Source organism: Thamnophis elegans, chromosome 1 (genome assembly GCF_009769535.1).
Source record: "Thamnophis elegans isolate rThaEle1 chromosome 1, rThaEle1.pri, whole genome shotgun sequence".
Lineage (NCBI taxonomy): Eukaryota > Metazoa > Chordata > Lepidosauria > Squamata > Colubridae > Thamnophis > Thamnophis elegans.
Window position 1 is genome coordinate 168,850,509 of NC_045541.1, and position 18,014 is coordinate 168,868,522.

At 41.8% G+C, this 18,014-nt stretch overlaps 1 protein-coding gene across 2 annotated transcripts; it reads right to left on the reverse strand.

Annotated features, from left to right (window-relative positions):
* Positions 1-6,768: 6,768 nt before the first annotated feature.
* DOHH (deoxyhypusine hydroxylase) lies at positions 6,769-17,316 on the reverse strand. 2 transcript variants are annotated; one of them, XM_032217996.1, is made up of 5 exons: positions 16,949-17,316; positions 13,890-14,222; positions 13,069-13,145; positions 12,169-12,406; positions 6,769-8,841 (listed from the first exon to the last, which is right to left on the reverse strand). In XM_032217996.1, exons 2-5 carry the CDS (start codon positions 14,161-14,163, stop codon positions 8,525-8,527), a joined length of 906 nt encoding a protein of 301 aa, XP_032073887.1. In that variant the 5' UTR covers positions 14,164-14,222; positions 16,949-17,316; the 3' UTR covers positions 6,769-8,524. The 2 variants fall into 2 exon arrangements, with proteins under 2 accessions (XP_032073887.1, XP_032074703.1); XM_032218812.1 differs by lacking the exon at positions 16,949-17,316 and adding an exon at positions 16,349-16,386.
* Positions 17,317-18,014: the final 698 nt, after the last annotated feature.

Sequence of the window (18,014 nt, forward strand, 5' to 3'; positions counted from 1 at the left end):
GAAAATTGTTCTGCGCATTTGCAAAACCGAAAATCAAGATGGTGCCACCTTAGGAGAACCGGTTCAGGGGCATGGCAGGTCTGGGTCGCTGCTGGTTCCAGGCCACCAGATTACTACCGGTTTGGTCCTAACAGTTTTATCTGAACCGGTAGAAACCCATCTCTGACAACAGGGGAGTGAAAAATAAAATATGCTAATTGGGCCATCAAGGAAAAATTTTTATTGTAAAGGAAAGAAAGAAAGAAAGGAGGGAGGGAGGGACAGTGTATTAAGGCTTCCCATCAGTGGTGGGATTCAGCCAGTTTGCACCACTTTGGGAGAGTCGGTTGTTAACTTTCTGAGTGTTTTGTCAAACTGGTTGTTGGAAGAAATCATTAGGGCAGAGAACCGGTTGTTAAATTACTTGAATCCCACCACTACTTCCCGCGAAAAACCAAATCACATCTCTCTTGCAGAGGGCAATTCATTAATATCAGGAGAAATGACAAAATTCTTGGAACATATAAGCATGTCAAAGGGTAAATCAAAGAAGAGTATCATTTTATTAGAGGGAAAGAAGCTGAAATTTCTTTTCTTAATGGTGTGCAGGCTAGGATCACCCAAGTACTGGGCAGAATCAAACCGTGTCATGCTGGTGTCTGTGTGTGTTTGTGTGTAGAGATTAAGAATTCCAAATTGTAGCCTGAGAGGACCAAGAAAGAATCCTCCTTTAAAATGCAACAAGCAATTAATCAAATTTTGCTTTGCTGTATCTATTCGCACGTGGTTTGTTTCAACCATATGGCTGTTAGCATGGAAAATGCTGGACAACCATCCCTCCATATTTTCCCACATGACAAGACTACAGAGGAAAATCAAAAGGACATTGAAAAAATACTGGGGTTGGGGAATCATGAAATAAAAAAAATCCTCTGGAAACATTGTTAGAATGCGATGGGAGGGAGACACAGGATGTGGGCCCTGAGCTTCTATGCAAGCACAGCCTTATTTCCTAGACAGGATAATCCAAAGCAAGCAGCTTTCTAGGAAGGAAGTGAAGAGGCGACGGAACCAGTTTCCAGAACTTGTGCATTATCTTGGAAAGAGATGGAAAAAAATAAGCTTACCACACATCTGTCTGCTGTTTGCTGTTCCTTCCTTCCTTCCTTCCTTCCTTCCTTCCTTCCTTCCTTCCTTCCTTCCTTCCTTCCATCCATCCATCCATCCATCCATCCATCCATCCATCCATCCATCCATCCATCCATCCCATATGATGCCTTGCTGATCCAGAAGTAGGGTCATCCATTGCAACTGGTTTTTGGTTTTGGCAAACTGAGAACCAGTTTGGTGTAGTTCTTTAAAATCCAACATATTTATGCTATTCCAAGCAATGGGAGCCAGATTACTTAAACCAGTATGTCAGACTCAAGGCCCGGGGGCCAGATCTGGTCTGCAAGATGCTTAGATCACTTTCTCTCAGCCCTAGGAAGGAAGTAACAGCAAAGCACTTCTGAGAAACCTTGCCAAGAAACTTTCCCCATCGTTTTCATATTTACTTTTGTGTTGTGGCCCAGCAGGAGCTGTTGGAGCTGCAAACAGACTCCGACAGCGAGGGGCCCTATGAGTCAGCTCTGGAAGATGTGGAGGACCCTGGACAGAGTTCCAACTCCGAGCAGGGGCCAGAGAGGCTGGTTGGCCACCAGGAGGCGCCTGAGGCATGGAGCAGCGGTGAAAGCCAAAGGGAGTGTGCCCCTGACGTCAGGCCTTGGAGCAATGGGGAGGAGACAAGGGAGTTGGTCCTGGACGCCAGGCAACGGCGGGCAGATAGACGCAGAGAACAACTACGCAGATACAGAAGATAATTGGATCCATGTGGTTGTAATTAGGCTCCTCTCAAGAGAGTATATAAGGAGAGACTTTGGGAGGAGACTGTTCGCAGGATTCAACTTAATTACCAACACTGGAGAAGCTCTTGTGTATATTTCTTATCTTGGCAGTCTGGATTGCTGCCAAGGTCTGTGAATAAATTATCTAATCTTGTCTTGGAGTGCCTTGGTGTACGGAGAGGGGGGCCAGAACACTTTTATATTTTATTGTACTTTATAACCCAATAAAAATATTAAACCAGTTATCAACTGTCCAGGATTTTGGTTTTAAGATGAGTGGCCATGCAGATATTTTAGATATATTAGCTTCTTTTTACATTTAAAAAGAACCCGGAGAACAAAGAAAATTGAAAAATATAAAACTGAACTTGAAAAACAAGACGTTCAGAGTCAAACAGAAGAACGCAAAACAGTTCCTCATTACAGTGAAATCTGACAGCTGCAGAAAAATGTGATGAAAATATAATTTGCATGAAATGTTTGTAGTTCTGAAATTCTGAAAGATAGCAAGAAAATCCAATGAATGCAGAAGATGAACAGGAGAAAATGCCTTTATTTTTTTCCTTGTTTTGGCATCCTTTTTCCCCAGAGAGGATCAACCAGAGAGAATGCAGAGATTGACAAGTGGATTTGCTACAGTTGTATTTGACCTGTGATGTTTTTCAACTCTAGAGGAGACAAGGAAGGAAGATTCAAATCTAACGGAGAAACTAAGCTAATGGGGTCAAAAGACAGACTGAATGAGCTTGGCAGTTCTTGATTCTTTAAAATCCAAGTTGAGCATTAGGATGCTATTTCAAGCAACATGGGCCAGATTACAATATATCCTAAACCATGTTTCCCAATCTCAGGCAACTTTTAGATGTGTGGACTTCAACACCCAGATTTCCCCAATCTTGCTTGGGAAATTACTGTCCTAACTACTTCAGGCTACTTCAGCTGACTGCTAGCTGCAGTTTGGCAGTTCAAATCTCACTGGCTCAAGGTTGACTTAGGCTTCCATCCTTCCGAGGTGGGTAAAATGTGGACCCAGATAGTTGGGGGCAATAGGCTGACTTTGTAAACCGCTTAGAGAGGGCTGTAAAAGCACTGTAAAGCGGTATATAAGTCTAAGTGCTATTGCTATTACTATTTTAGACTACACCTCTCAAACTTCCAGAGTTCCATTCCAACTTCCCCTTCATCTCTCAAGCTCCACCCCTTAGACCCCTCACTCTGTTCCAGACCCCCCTTCTCAGTCCCAAACAAAAACAGCAATTATCCTTTAGAACAAACTGTCCCTAATTCTATTTTTTGTTTCTTTCATCACCTTTCTGCTGATGGGACAGCAAATCCAATTTCCTTTTACCTCACTTGTTAGAAAAACAAAATACCAAGGACAGATCAAAGAGTGCAGTTAATTAATTACTTGCACGTAGGCAGAAGTGGGCATGGTCAGTGACATCATTAGATTGGAAAAGAATGAGTTTTGTTGCGCACACTTAATTTTGCCACATTTTTCTGCGAAAATACAAAGAGCCAGTTTAGTGTAATGGTTAAAATACGAAGCTAGAATACAGGAGACTGGGAGTTCTAGTCCTGCCTTAGGCATGAAAGCTGGCTGGGTGACATTGGGCCAATTACTCTCTCTTTCAGCCCAATCAACAACACATGGTTGTTGGCTTCGAGGGGAGGAGCTGCCGCCGTCGGGAGCTCAAAAAAGCTCCTGCCAGGACTCTGGTTCGTATATCTTATAAGATCTATAGATATCTCCCCTTTCTGGCAGAAAGGGGCAGAGAGGGGGTCAGTCGTTAGGATCTCTTTGTAATTCATAGCTTTTTTTTTGCTGTGAATGGAGAAGAGATTCAACATTAGCTGAGCCTTTACTCCGGCCAGTTTTCCGCGCTGCCTTTTTTGCAGCCTAGGCAGATTGCCTCCCCCCCCAGGACAAAGCTAAGCTATTTAAAAGCCAATCCGGGCGGGGACCATTCCCGAGGAATTTCTTCTATTACTATTTAAAATACCAGCTTCAATTTCGCAAAAGGCTCCCTTTCTTTTTTAGCTGCGTCACAAGATGGCGATCTCGTAGCTTTTGTGTTTGATGTGACGTACCTAGTAAGCCCTACCCTCCTGAAGGCTTCTCCGTACTAATTGCTAAAAGATTAACTGAGGGGAGCACAGACTTTGATTTTTGGCTCGCTTGATTGCTTGTCTTTTATTTTTATTCTGGAATGGCTCCCAAACCTAAACAGAAGCGCTTCCTTAATAACATATCTCCAAAAACTGCTATGAAGCCGCTACCCTTGTCTCCTACACCCTCCACGGGAGATTTGCTAACACAAGAATTCCTCCTCAAAACGCTTAATGATTTCAGACAGGAGATTAATCAACTGATATCGGATTTATGTGATCAATTTGATGCTAAAATTGCTCAGGCAAAGCAGGATATGATCGGAGTAATGACAGTTATGACAGATTATATTGCTGAAACAGAGGACAAATTGGAACTTTTGGAAGAAACTAACCTTAATCTGATATCAAAAATCCAAACGTTAGAACAGGAAATTGAATCTGCCCAAAAAGAACTTGTCATGATAAATTATAACAAGGCTGCCTTTGCCATACGAGTTAGAGGACTGCGTGAAAACCAACAGGAGAATTTGAAACAGACATTCTTTGAGGCTTTCAGTCGCTTGGTGGGAAGTCCGGGACTTAACTTTGATTGGCAGATTCAAAGAATTTACCGCCAGAATTCCTGGGTAGCAAAACAGCGACAGCTTCCGAGGGACATAATAATATACTTTACTACAAGGGAATCTAGAAATGAGATAATACAGAGGCTTTACGGAAAGAGGTTGATAATTGATGGGGAGGACTTGATTTTTTTTAAAGAGATACCATTTCAAATATTAAGAACAAGAAGACAGTACGCTTTCTTAACCGAAGAACTCAGAAATTCTCAGATTCCATACAAATGGGAAGTCCCAGCTGGTATTACAGTTACATTTGGCAATCAAAAACACCGCATTAACTCCGTCTGTGAAGCCCGAAAATTTTACTACGAGACCCTGAAGGCGGGACTTCCTGATTCATCCGGATCTGGGGAGAGGCAAGGAGAAGGAGAAGACAAACAGCGAGACACGTGGCTACAAGGTGGAGGGTGTTGTTTTTCTCTTCCGGAAGGGCAGAAGACTAAAGAATAAAGACTAAGCGATGTTTTTAAAGTTTTATGATTTCTGTCTGGGATAAAATGGAAAAGTGGCATATCGATGATGAGACATGGAGACTGAAAGAAGCGTTGCTGATTGTGGACATATATTGTACAGAAGTTTTGTCTGAACTCTAACTCAAATTGTGCATGAACTATTTTCTTAGGCGAGGAGAGCGGAAATTGTGATCTTTTTGAGTTGCGGTTTGGGACGAACGGAGTTGGGAGGTGCGTGGGAGAGGGAAGGGCAGCGAAAGTTTAATTAGATTACCTGGGGCTAGAACGCAAGCTGATGTTTGTTTGAGTTGCTATATCAATATAAAGTTAAGAAAGACTGGTCGGAGAATCTTCAGGAAAGTGGAGTAAACATGGGAGGAGCAATGAATGTGGATAAAATATGTATGTGGATATGGATAAAGGCAGGGTGGAAGGTAAAAAATTTATATGTGGAGGTGGGTAAGGATAGAAAGGGAGGTGTTGGAAATGAAAAATGAAAGAAGTATTTGAGTTTAATGGTGTTATAGAAAGGTTTGGATATTTGGATAAAAAAGAGATAAATTAAAGGTCTGAATAGATAGACAAAGCAAGGAGACTTTTAGTTGGGGAATTCTAATTGATCAACTTACCTGGCTCTAATACAGTTTGATACCCTGCAAGTAGCAAAATAATCGAAATTTGGAATGAGTCACATTGTTTAAGATTTACAGATAATGGGAAGCTGTGTTAACGTAGTGGGTTTATTGACCCTTTTTGTTTCTTTCTTCTTTTTGTGTGTGAGTGTGGGTGTTGTTTATTTCTTATTTTCTACTATTTTTCCTTTTTCTTTTTGGCTTTACTTTTATTTTATTTTTTTAATTTTAAAGTTAGCTGGCCTTATTATACTCAAATGCTTGTTAAAGAATTATGCCGGGCATGGGACCTGCGAAGCCGTAAGGGGGTTAGGGAGGGGGGATTATAGGGGGGGAGGGGGGAGGGTGGAATTACAGTTTCAATCCTTAGAACAATAAGAATTCACTTGTGTACTGCGGCTCGTTTTTCTTTTTTTTTTCTTTTTTTCTTTTTCTACTTTTATTGTAAAAAACAAATTGAATTGTATGGATACACCAAAGTGAGGAGAAGAGGGAAAGAGAAGGGAGAAGTAAAGAGGGAGTGAGAGGGAATGTATGGAGGGTGAAATGGAGGGAGGGGGAGATGTCTGAGGGGGTAGGGAAGTAGAAGAGGGGAATGCTGGAGGGGTGAAAGGAAAGTTGGAGGGGGAGAAGAGAGGGTGTATGGGGGAATGAAGTGTTATGTGGGGTTTTTTTTTTTTCCTTTTTTCTTTTTTTTTTATGCACAGTATATAAGTGATTGTATAAAATGAAAATGAAAATGAAATAAAAGATATATATGAATGAACAACACATGGTTGTTGTTGTGGGGAAAATAGGAGGAGGAGGAAGTATTATGTAGTGTTTGATTGCCTTGAGTTATTTATAAAAGTAATAGATGTGGGTCTAGCCCCTCAATGCACAGATACAGGGACAATCATATGAAGTTTTTAAAACCAGCAGTTTCCCACCCAATCTCAGTAGCAGAAGTTCAGACTGTTCAGGGCACCACCAATATGGGAACTGGGTTGTGGCAAGGGGATTAAAAGTCAAGACGGTGGCTTTGATCATATTGAAATCAGCCCTCTTGAATTTCTCTCTCTCATCCACACACAGATGGTTACACACATCGTTTTGTCTTATTTTATTTTCCCCACTGTGGTCAATACATATCTGTACAATAAGGAAAAAGAGGACTTAGATGAGTTTATCACCTAAATTATAGGCTACAAAACAACTCTGGATGGCTTTTCAAATTTAAAACAATAAATACAAAACAACTCTAAAAGGAAAATGAAAGGCTGGTCCATTGAAGGGAGGCAAAAACATCCCTCCAATTTCCCCAAATCTTCCATAGTCCATTCATCCCACTCAAGGCCAGCAGAGTGTCATTTAGTTTATCTCCTTCTTTGAAGAGTTTTATCAGCTCATGTCATGGAGCTAAAGGATGCATTTTCCATGCCCTGGAGGAAATCCACTGTGTTCCCATTAGTTTGATCTTGAAGATCTAATCTACTTAACTGAAAGCACTGGGTTTCTTCTGCCAATGGGGCACATCCCAATTTTGACTATATGCAGCAAAATGCACATTGCCAAAGGTTAGTGTCTGCGTGTCAAACTAAGGAGTAAAACCAGTAAAACTAGTGTAATTCAGCTCAAGAATTAGATGCCTCTGTGTATGTGTGTGGAATTAGCCCATTTAAAGAATATAGGATTTTTATCTTTGCTTAGTAAAAATAAATTCAAAGCCCACTAAACTGGTAAATTAACTCATGGCTCCAAATGAATGCCTGAGGAAATAAAATCAGATGCAGGGAAACCCCTTCCCAGCTTGTAACTGTAAGTGAAACTTCCATCCCCACAGGAACTGAGTTTAAGAAAAATAGTTCAAACATGGATCTTAATTCCCTGAAGCTTTGCCCAACACCCAAGTAGACCTCAGGAGAAAATATTTTATCTTTTGCAATGGAACAGAAAAGCCTTGTTCTAAATTTGAAAGTTCAGTTTCTAACCTAGCGTCTTATTCTTTGCGATAGTGATCAATCCAGTAAGCATTACTGCAATGCACTCTACATGGGGCTACCTTTGAAGAGCATTCAGAAGCTTCAGCTGGTGCAGAACATAGCAGTACAGATAGTAAAGGGTGATGCTTGTTTGGCACATGTAACATCGCTATTGGTGAGCTGCATTGCTTGCCAATATGATTCTGGTGCTGGTTGTCACCTTTAAAGCCCTTCATAGTTTGGGACCATATTGAGGGACAATCCCTCCACGGTTGTTTCTACTTGTTTATTTCCACAATCACTGGATCACCAGAACTAATCAGTGGAACTAAGGAGAAAGTTCCTGGCAGAACAATTGTGTAACAACTTGCCTGTTGTTGGTGCTCCATTGCTGGTGGTTTTCAAGAAAAAAAATTGACAACTATTCGTCCAACATGGATTAAGGACTCTGCCTAGGACAGGGGGTTGGACTAGAAGATCTCCAAGGTCGCTTCCAACCATATGATTCTATAATTCACCTGAGACAGAATTGGGCTTTGCCTGTCTTGGTGCTTTACAAGTCGTGCAGGGTTAGCTCATATGGTGAGGAAGAGCTCTTTTAAGGGTAGCTAATAAAAATGGCAACTACTTTTCACAAGAAAAGGGTGTTTTTCCCCCCCCTGCAAAGCATTTCTATTATCAATATAATTCTAAGTCCTTGATAACAGCTGTGTTTCCCCTTCCACCAAACAGAACCAAAGAAAAAAATAAATTAATGACAGAGGCTTGAAGGTTTCGTCCACATGGTCTCCTTCCGGCACTCTTATGGAAACCACAGAGAACAAATGACACTGAAATGGCCAATAAAAGTGTGGGAGGCCAGCTGAGAGAAGTCCTGCTTCTTCAGCTGAAGGCCTTCAGTTTGCTCAGACTGTCAGCATACTGGAAATCAGTGCTGTTCTCATAATCGTACATGTCCAGCGCCACCTCGCAGCTCTCCCGGACGACCCGCTCTTCATCCTTGGCAAACTCCTCCAGGGTGGTCAGGCAGGACTTCTTAGCAATGGAACCCAAAGCCTCGGCACACTCGTGGCGCACCATGGCATTCTCTGCCACATTCTCCAAGGATGCTGTCAGCTGTGGAATGCTGGCCTCCTGCTGCATCTGGCCCAGCACATAGGCAATCTCATGGCGGAAGAGGGCACTGCCACACTGGAGGCCTGGGGAAAGAGAAAAGTGACCGGACTAAGAAGAGAGAAGAGAACCTGCTTGGTAGCGTAAATGTAGTGGAATCTGAGACTAGAATGCAGGATGAGGGGGGGCTGTTTCCAAGGGAGCCAAGAGGCAGATCACACCATGTGCATCTGATGGTTATGCAGCCTGTGCTTGAGCCTGGCAAGATTAAAGTCAGGCCCAAGGAACCAAGAAGGCTTAATTGCTGAGCAGTTTCTTTATTGCTTTATTAGTTTTAATACTATTTTAATTATTTATTTGCAGCCTTTCGTTTAGTGACTGTTCAAAGTTACAATGGCACTGAAAAAAAGCGATTTATGACCATTTTTCACATAGAAGCTCGTTGCAGCATCCCCAGGGACACATGATCAAAATTTGGACTCTTGGCAACTGGCTCATATTTATGACGGTTACAGTCTCCCGGCGTCACATGATCACTTTTTGTGACAAGCAAAATCAATGGGGAAGCCAGGTTCACTTTACAATCGTGTTACTAACAACTGCAGTGATTCGCTTAACAACTGTGGCAAGAAAAGTCATAAAATGGGGCAAAACTCATTTAACAACTGTATTGCTTAGCAATAGAAATTTTAGGCTCCATTGTGGTCGTAAGTCGAGGATTACCTGTATCAGGTAAATACTGTGAAAGTTTTAGGCATGATCCCTTCCGGGCATCTTTCTGCAAACCAAGGACCCACTGCTGATCTGCCTTTTAGCACCCTGGGAAAGAGCTCCTGCATTCATTCCACCACAATGGCTCAGGATTGGCTGTCCTGATGGTAGTGACTCAGGGATACATGAAAAGTATTCAAGTGGTCCTTTTGAGGCAGACTCCTGGGTGCATAAAACCAGTGATTTGGGAAATGTTCTTTCCTTGGAGGAGGAGGTGCTTCCTCCCTCAGAAATCAAATCCACCTCTCCAACTAGGGAGAGGCAGGATCCCCACAACTTCCATTTCAATACCTGGGGATGGATGCTCTTCAGTGGAGATGTCAAACCCAAGACCCACTAAATCTAAACATTCTCTGCTAACAAATGATGGCACACTGTTGGTTTTTAATTCCAAAGGTCACACCGGTATAAATATCTATCTAAGGAGGAGGCAGGCCTTACACATACAACTCTCTTTAGCTATTTCTCAACTCTCCCATAGAAGGGTTATGGGCCAATTACACTGAACTTGAAGACCCGCGTCTGAGCCATGAATGGCGTACTGAGGAAAGCTTGGAGTCTGACCAGGTTCAGTCGGTGAGTCATATAGTCTTTTTCCAAGAACCAGAAAGGGCTATAGGGAGCCAAGTCTGCTGAGTGGGACTATCCCCATGGACAGGTGATAGGGTCAAGGTGGATTTTTGAGGATATTGGACGTAAGTGAGATTCCAAATAAAGAACCAGATGTAGACTTCCATATAGCTAAACCTCTGCATGTTTACTCAGAATTAGGACCTATTGAGGCCTTACTCCAGATAACGGCAGGAAAGAAAACTGGGCTGCTTAAAATAGCTGCTACATAGAACAAACAGGCTTCTTAAGAGTTGTACCTTGTCCCCTGCCACAAAAAGGTTTAAAAAAAATCATTTGAGCAGACATGTATCAGTCTGCACAGCAAATGTGCTTTAAGAGAAGATGCATTTAGCTTCAAAAATTCCTGAAATTTGTCATAATTTACAAATGACATTACCGTTATACATCAAACTATAATGATTTTTTACTAGCATTAATTTCCTCAGTCATTATTTACAATTCAAATAAAATGGGTGAGGGGGAATAAATATGGTTGGCTGCTCCTGTTAGCACATCCTTTAGACAATTTCCCCCTCTTATGATTTAAGGCATCTTCCTAACATCACCCAGCCATTTTTGGGAAGATAAAAAAATCCATCCTCACTGTTATTTTGATATTATATTGCATCTTTGACTCTAAAAGTTGATCTTGTGAACTATTAATACCGCTTTATAATGCCTTGGTAAGGCCACACTTGGAATATTGCATTGTTTTGGTTCACCACTATGTAAAAAGATGTGGAGACTCTAGAAAGAGTGCAGAGAAGAGCAACAAAGTTGATTAGGGGACTGAAGGCTAAAAGATATAAAGAACATTTGCTGGAATGTCTAGTTTAATGAAAAGAAGGACTAGGGGTGACATGATAGCAGGGTTCCAAGATCTCAGGGGCTGCCACAAAGAAGAGGGAGTCAAAACTATTCTCCAAAGCACTTGAGGGTAGGACAAGAAGCAATGGGTGGAAACTAATCAAGGAGAGAAGCAACTTAGAACTGAGGAGAAATTTCCTAACAGTGAGAACAATTAATCAGTGGAACAACTTACCTCCAGAAGCTGTGGATGCTCCAATACTGGAAGTTTTAAAGAAGATGTTGGATAACCATTTGTTTGAAATGGTACTATAGGGTATCCTACCTAAGCAGGGGGTTGGACTAGAAGATCTCCCTTCCAACTTTGTTATTCTATTCCTATCCTATCCTGAAGAAATGCCCTAAGAAAGTGGTTTTTAAACTTTTCCTTCTTTAGCCAAAGCCACTTATCAGACTGTCCTTTTTACCCAACTCACTTAAAACACTTTTAAAGGGAATGGTTCTCAACTTGTGGTCCGCGGGCCCCTGGGAGTCACAATGTTGTGACAGGGGGTCCGCAACGGCTTGACGAAATATTATGATTTGAATCTTGAATTAAGTTTTGGTAGTGTGTGGCCATGGTCTATGACCACAAAAGATGTTTAAAGGGAGTCTATGGTGAAGAAAAGGTTGAGAACCACTGCTTTAAGAAAATGTAAATAAATGCAGCACTGCAGGCTACTGCTAGATCAGCAGTTCAGCGGTTCAAATCTCACCGGCTCAGGGTTGACTCAGCCTTCCATCCTTCCGAGGTGGGTAAAATGAGGACCCAGATTGTTGGTGGCAATATGCTGACTCTCTGTAAACCGCTTAGAGAGGGCTGAAAGCCCTATGAAGCGGTATATAAGTCTACTGCTATTACTATTGCTATTCTTGTTGTGATTGGGTAGTGGGTTCATGTGTCATCACCCAAAGAAAAAGTCACTTTTACCCAGTTCTAGGTAATTTACCCAGGTTTGGGATGCACTGCCCTAAGAGCAGCACATTAGATACATAAAGAATCTCCATCTAAAGTAGCAATTTCAGAAAACAGCCCAGTGCAATTGGGTGTGTCCAGCATTTGATTAATTCATGATGCATTCTGGAAAATGGATTTTATGCTCCCCTCTTCCAAAGAAAATCACAGCCCGGGAAAATTTTCTGCCCCAGATTCTTGAGCCAGGAGAAGAAAGTCAGCTGCTTACCATCAGCAAGTGCCAGAACAGCAGCTTCTCCTCCAATGTTCCGTAATGCAAACATAGCTTGATAGCGCTCAAAGAGCGGTTGTGACTCATCCAGCAAGGTGAGCCTCAGCTTCCCCACGTCTTTCTCCTCCGCGGGAGGTGCTGGATCCACAGAGTGGTAAGGGTTGACGGCAGAGTTTGCCTTGTGCTCCTGAAACCATTCCAGCCTCTTCACAGCCAGCTGACATGTTTCTGCTACCTACACAGGAGAACAAATGGACATGAGAAGATAGTTTTTGCCATGGTTCAGAAGTCTTCAAGGAAAGAGAAGGACTAGGGTGCTAATGGTAAAGGAGTTGCAAGCTGGTGGTCAATGCTTTCAAATTAAAATTCAATTGGCTTTACAACTTTCCCCTAAATGTAGGATTAAAAAGTATTAATAAATAATACTCTTGAAAATAAGCAGCTTTGGGACAACCATGACGTAGATGAGACTGAGAATCTCCATAGACAATCCTGGACAAGGTGTTTATTATGAGTCAACAACACCAACATCATAAATTAAAAAGTGTTATGTTTCAAAATGTTTTATTATTCTACTTTGGAACCACATCACATTTTTTAATTCGGCAATTTTGAAGGAGTTATTGGGGTGATGCAATGGTTCAGCAGTAAAAGCAGGGGTGTCAAACTTATGATGCGTGGGCTGCCTGCGTCACATGCTGCCCTGCCCCCACCTGGTTTTGCAAAAGGGGGGGGGAAGTCCCGAAACATCATGTGACGACGCAGTCACGACACAAGTTTGACACCCCTGGGTTAAAGATATTGGGCTTGTCGGCTGGAAAGCCAAGACCCGAGAGTTATACGACAGGTTGAGCATTCGTTGACGGAGCTATTGATTATCCCCACTCCCATATTTACCTCAACAACAGGATCTTCAGAATATTGTTTCAATATATCAAGTACTTTTGGATTTCCAATGGCACCAAGAGCTTCACCTATGGAAAACAAAAAAAGTAGGCGAATGAACACAAGTCAGTGACGCGAGAATCCGTTGACATCTACAATCAATACAAAGATAACCACAGTAACAAATCTCTTGAATCCTTCAATCAACTGGTACTCAAAAGGTTGCTAAATTTAAAAAAAACACAAAATATAATCAGAATAATTATATTCAAACCAATACAGCATAACATAAAGGTACAATCTACCAAGATTGGTCATTGAAACAAATTTATTTCAAGTACTGAAGGAAAGGAACAGAATGCAGATGTGTGGAAAAACCATTTACCCATACTAGCCAACAGGAATTATTGTATGCCCTTTTTCCTAAGAAGAGAGGTACCATATTTTTCGGACTATAAAATGCTCCAGTGTATAAGACGCACCAAGATTTCAAAGAGATAAATCAGGAAAAAAAGTTTTTGTCCTCTCTGGCCCCCAGGAGCACTCTACAGGCTTCAGCAGGGCTTGGGGAAGGGAAACATGTCCGTTTTTCACCAATCTCATTTCAGTTGACACCATTCTTGACAAACAATTGCCTTTCTAAGTTTTTTTTTTTTTTGTTAGTTACAGCTGTTCTGAAGTGATCCAGTCTTTAGGACCGAATGATGGGAAGAAACTGAAACCTGCAGAGGATTTCCTTCACTGGCTTCATGCAGACCAGTTTTCCTAACCAGGTGCCATCCTGAATATCAATCATCTTCGAGCTAGCCACCAAATAGTTCCCTGCTTCTCACCTGCTTCATGTCGCACCATGGGTTCCTGACATGTGTTCTGGAGCACATCAATGAGGACTGGGATGGCCCTCTCGTCCTGCATCTGACCAAGGCAGTATGCCAGCTCATGCTTCAGGAGAGCCGAGTCATCTTCAAAGGCTCGGCTGATCCACTCAATGGCAGCTGGACCCCCCAAATTACGTAAGGTGAAAAGGGCGCGGAAGCGTGCCTTCAAGGATTGTTTGGGGTTCACCAGAATCTGGCCGATCAATTCAACTTCTTTCTCTTTCACCATTGTTTACTGTTTTACTGGTCTGAAGAGACAGGGGTGCTGACTTTAAAAATCTGGAGGACCTAAATAGAGAAAAAAAATATGAAAATGTCTAAACAAATGTCACCTTGGAAGCAAATTTGACCTTGCATGTTTTTTAAAATGGAAAAGAACAGCATTGCCATTTTTAAAATTCATATACTACCCAATAAAACAAATTAGTAGCATAAGAAATCCACTACAAATCAGGACAATGTGCATATGTACATGATCAATCGGGAGCAATAATTGTATATAGATGCTAAATATAGAAAAATGCATGCAGAAACCCATTTTCCTCATGCCATTTGTCAATCTTTCTTATCTTCTCCAAATTAACAAATTAAAAATATTGATATTACATGCAAATTCATACATGCTGCTTAATCTTTTCTCTTAAGACTAAGAAATTTGCCCTCGGGCTTCTCAATAGTGCCTTGTTGTTGTTGAGAAACCCACAAAATTTGCTTCCAATTTTAGACTGTGTGATACAATCAAAAGCATATACTGGAACATTAACGTAATTTGCCAAAATGATTATATTTGAGAAAAATGGAGTGAACAATTGCATGTCGGAAATAAAGGCTGAAAAACAGGAAGAAACAGATGAGTTTGTGTACCTAGGTAGAATATTTACCAAAATGGGAAAGAGCATGGAGACATTTTAAGACACTTGAATGCCGATAGGAAAGTCGTTGGGCTGTATGTGGATCATTCCAGGGAATGAATGTTGGAAGAAAAACAAAAGGTAAACTGCTTAAGGTAACCGCTCCAAACGTGACTGCAGAAAATGACTTCTGCAACAGAGTGGTCAATGCCTGGAATGCACTACCTGACTATGGTTTGTTCCCCAAACCTCCATAACTTTAACCTTAGACTGTCTACTGTCGATCTTACCCCATTCCTAAGAGGTCTGTAAGGGGCATGCATAAGCGCATCAACTTGCCTACTGTACCTGCCCTGATGTTTCTTTTTATTCATATCCATTTCGTGTTTATACATATATATGCTGTCTAAATACATGCTTGATGAAATAAACAAATAAATAAAATTAAAAATAAATAGCTGTATGTAAAAATGTGTGTTTGTGGCCAGTGTGGTACATAAAGATGAGAACTGAGTAGGCCAGATGAAACAAGTAAATATAAGAGCCGCATGTCTGTAGAGATTCCCACTCATCCAGGTCATAGTTGTCCCAAAGGTGCTTTTTCAGGACTTTCTTGTTTTTTTTCTTTGAAGACATTTCATTTCTCATCCAAGAAGCTTCTTCACCTTTGACAGGATAGTGGGGAATGGAAGGATTTCTATTCCTTGCAGACAGCTGGTTAAAAAAAACCTCCAAGTGCTTCAACACCCTCTAAAAGGATGCAAATGATCAGCTGTCGGCAAGGAGTATAAATCCTTCCATTCCTCACTATCCTGTCAGAGCTGAAAAAGCTTCTTGGATGAGAAGAGAAACAGCTTCAAAGAAAAAACAATAAAGTCCAGTTGCCTCCTGGAAAAAGCACCTGTGGGACAACCAGGACCTGGATGACTGAGAATCTCTACAGACTTTTAGTTATACAATTTGGGATGAACTCCCTTTGAATGGTGTGGGAGTAGGAATGGATTTGCAGAGAAAAAAAAATTGCAGACTACAGGAACCATTTGCACCACTCAGGTGACCCTGAAGACACAGATAAAACTCTGTAGGAAGTTATCACCCAGCCCACTCCCAGAAAAATGAAATATCCTAGGAAATATTGAAAAGACAGAATATTTCTCTGGATGTGAAAAGAAAGAAACATGTTTTAAAAGACAGAATAGCTCCCTGTAGCTTCCTGCCCATCCCCACTTTGTCAATGGGCCATTAAGAAGGCCAAGCTATTCCACTTTACATAATAAAGAGTTCTCCACTTCAGCTCCAGGGGGATGGGATTAAGACATGATATATTGGCCCTTTACCCAACTTCCCACACGGCATCTGAGAACTCAACCAAACCTGGATTCAAAACGCAGCCTAGAGAGTAGCCCCCTGCATGGCCCCATGAGAGCCTGACAACCAATCAGAATACATTTCTTACACAGGAACAGGAAACAGAGAGGTGGGGCTGAACAGGTTATAAAAAGCCTAGCAAGCCCCTCCTCAGTTCTTCTCTTCTTCTCCACCAACATTGAAGCATGTGATCACCTTTTCTGTTCAGGACTCAAGCCATGTGGCCCTGTCCAACCATAAACCATCTTTCCAAGCAGCCTCCATGTCTCCAGTGTCTTTTTCCCCACTTGGAGCCGAACCCAGAAGGACATTTCTTTCATCACCTCCAAGGGCTTCAATGACCCTCTAAAAGGATGCCAATGACCAGCTGTCTGCAAGGAATATAAATCCTCCCATTCCCCACCATCCAATCAGAGCTGAAGAAGCTTCTTGGATGGGAAGCAAAATGTCTGCAGAAGAAAAACCAGAAAGTCCAGTCGCCTCATGAAAAAGAGCACCTTTGGGATAAGAGCCGGATGTAGTAAAATCCAATTAAATGGGTACTAAATGAATGTAAACTGAATACAAACACAGGAAAGAATTGCGACGGATGGTCTGGTCAACCAAATGCAGTGAAAAGTTGGGCAGAGTGTCAGGGGAAAACTGAGAAAGTTGGATAAATTGTAGAAAGAACATTCCAGAACAGGTAATATTCGGTTCTTTCATTAGTCCCCCTCAGCGAAGTAAGCTCCCCTGCCCCCCCTTCTGTTTCCATAGCAACACGGAACCGCAAGGCCTCCCCTTTATCCTACTCACCGGACCCTCACACGCGTTCTTCAGCAGCGCATGCGCACTCACCTTCGAGGGCGGGCTAAGGGACGGACGGAACCAAACGCAAACAGGAAGAGGAGACGCGAAGGAAAGCTGCTCCTTTCCTCCGTGGTGTGTATACTTTCGTTCTTGTTAAATATAGTGGAAGAAAAGAGAATGTTTTTTTCCAAAAGTAGCTGCTTCAAATGAAATACAGTATTCATATTTTCTTAAACACCCCCCCCCCAGCGAAGTCAACGAGTCCGATGTGAATGGAGCAAAGAGAGCGCCATGCGCATTGGCACCAAAAAAGAAAAAAAAAATGACTCCTCTGCCAATTCATAGGCTGATCGAAGGACGATAGATCTATAGTTTACAAACTCACCCACGGCTTTTTCATTTGGGGATCGATTTTGAAATCCCCCCCCCCCCCATTTAACTCTACCTTCTTGATGTGTGAACTTCAACTCTCAGGATTTCCTAGCCAGCATATTTGGGCTATTCTTTAAAGTTGCCATAGTTGAGAGAAGCAACCTGGAATGGAGAAACTTCCTGACAGTAAGGACAATTAATCAGTGGAACACTTGCCTTCAGAAGTTTTCGGTGCTCCAACACTGGAGGTTTTTAAGAAGAGACGGGACAATCACTTGTCTGAAATGGTATAGATGGATGGATGGATGGATAGATAGAGAGATAGAGAGATAGAGGTAGATATAGATAGATAGATAGATAGAGAGAGAGAGAGAGAGAGAGAGAGAGAGAGAGAGATAGATAGAGAGATAGAGAGATAGAGAGATGATAGATAGATAGATAGAGATAGATAGAGATAGATAGATATATGATAGATAGATATATGATAGATATAGATAGATAGACAGACATAGACAGAGGGGTCTCCTGCTTGAGCAGGGGGCTGGACTAGAAGACCTCCAAGACCCCTTCAAGCTCTATTCTGATTGAGAATCAGTGCCATGGGATTGACATTTGCTCCCTTTTGTGTATTCATACACTCCTAGTGGCCATATAAATTGTCCAATCTTGGCAAATGTTAAGATTTGTGGATTTCAATTTC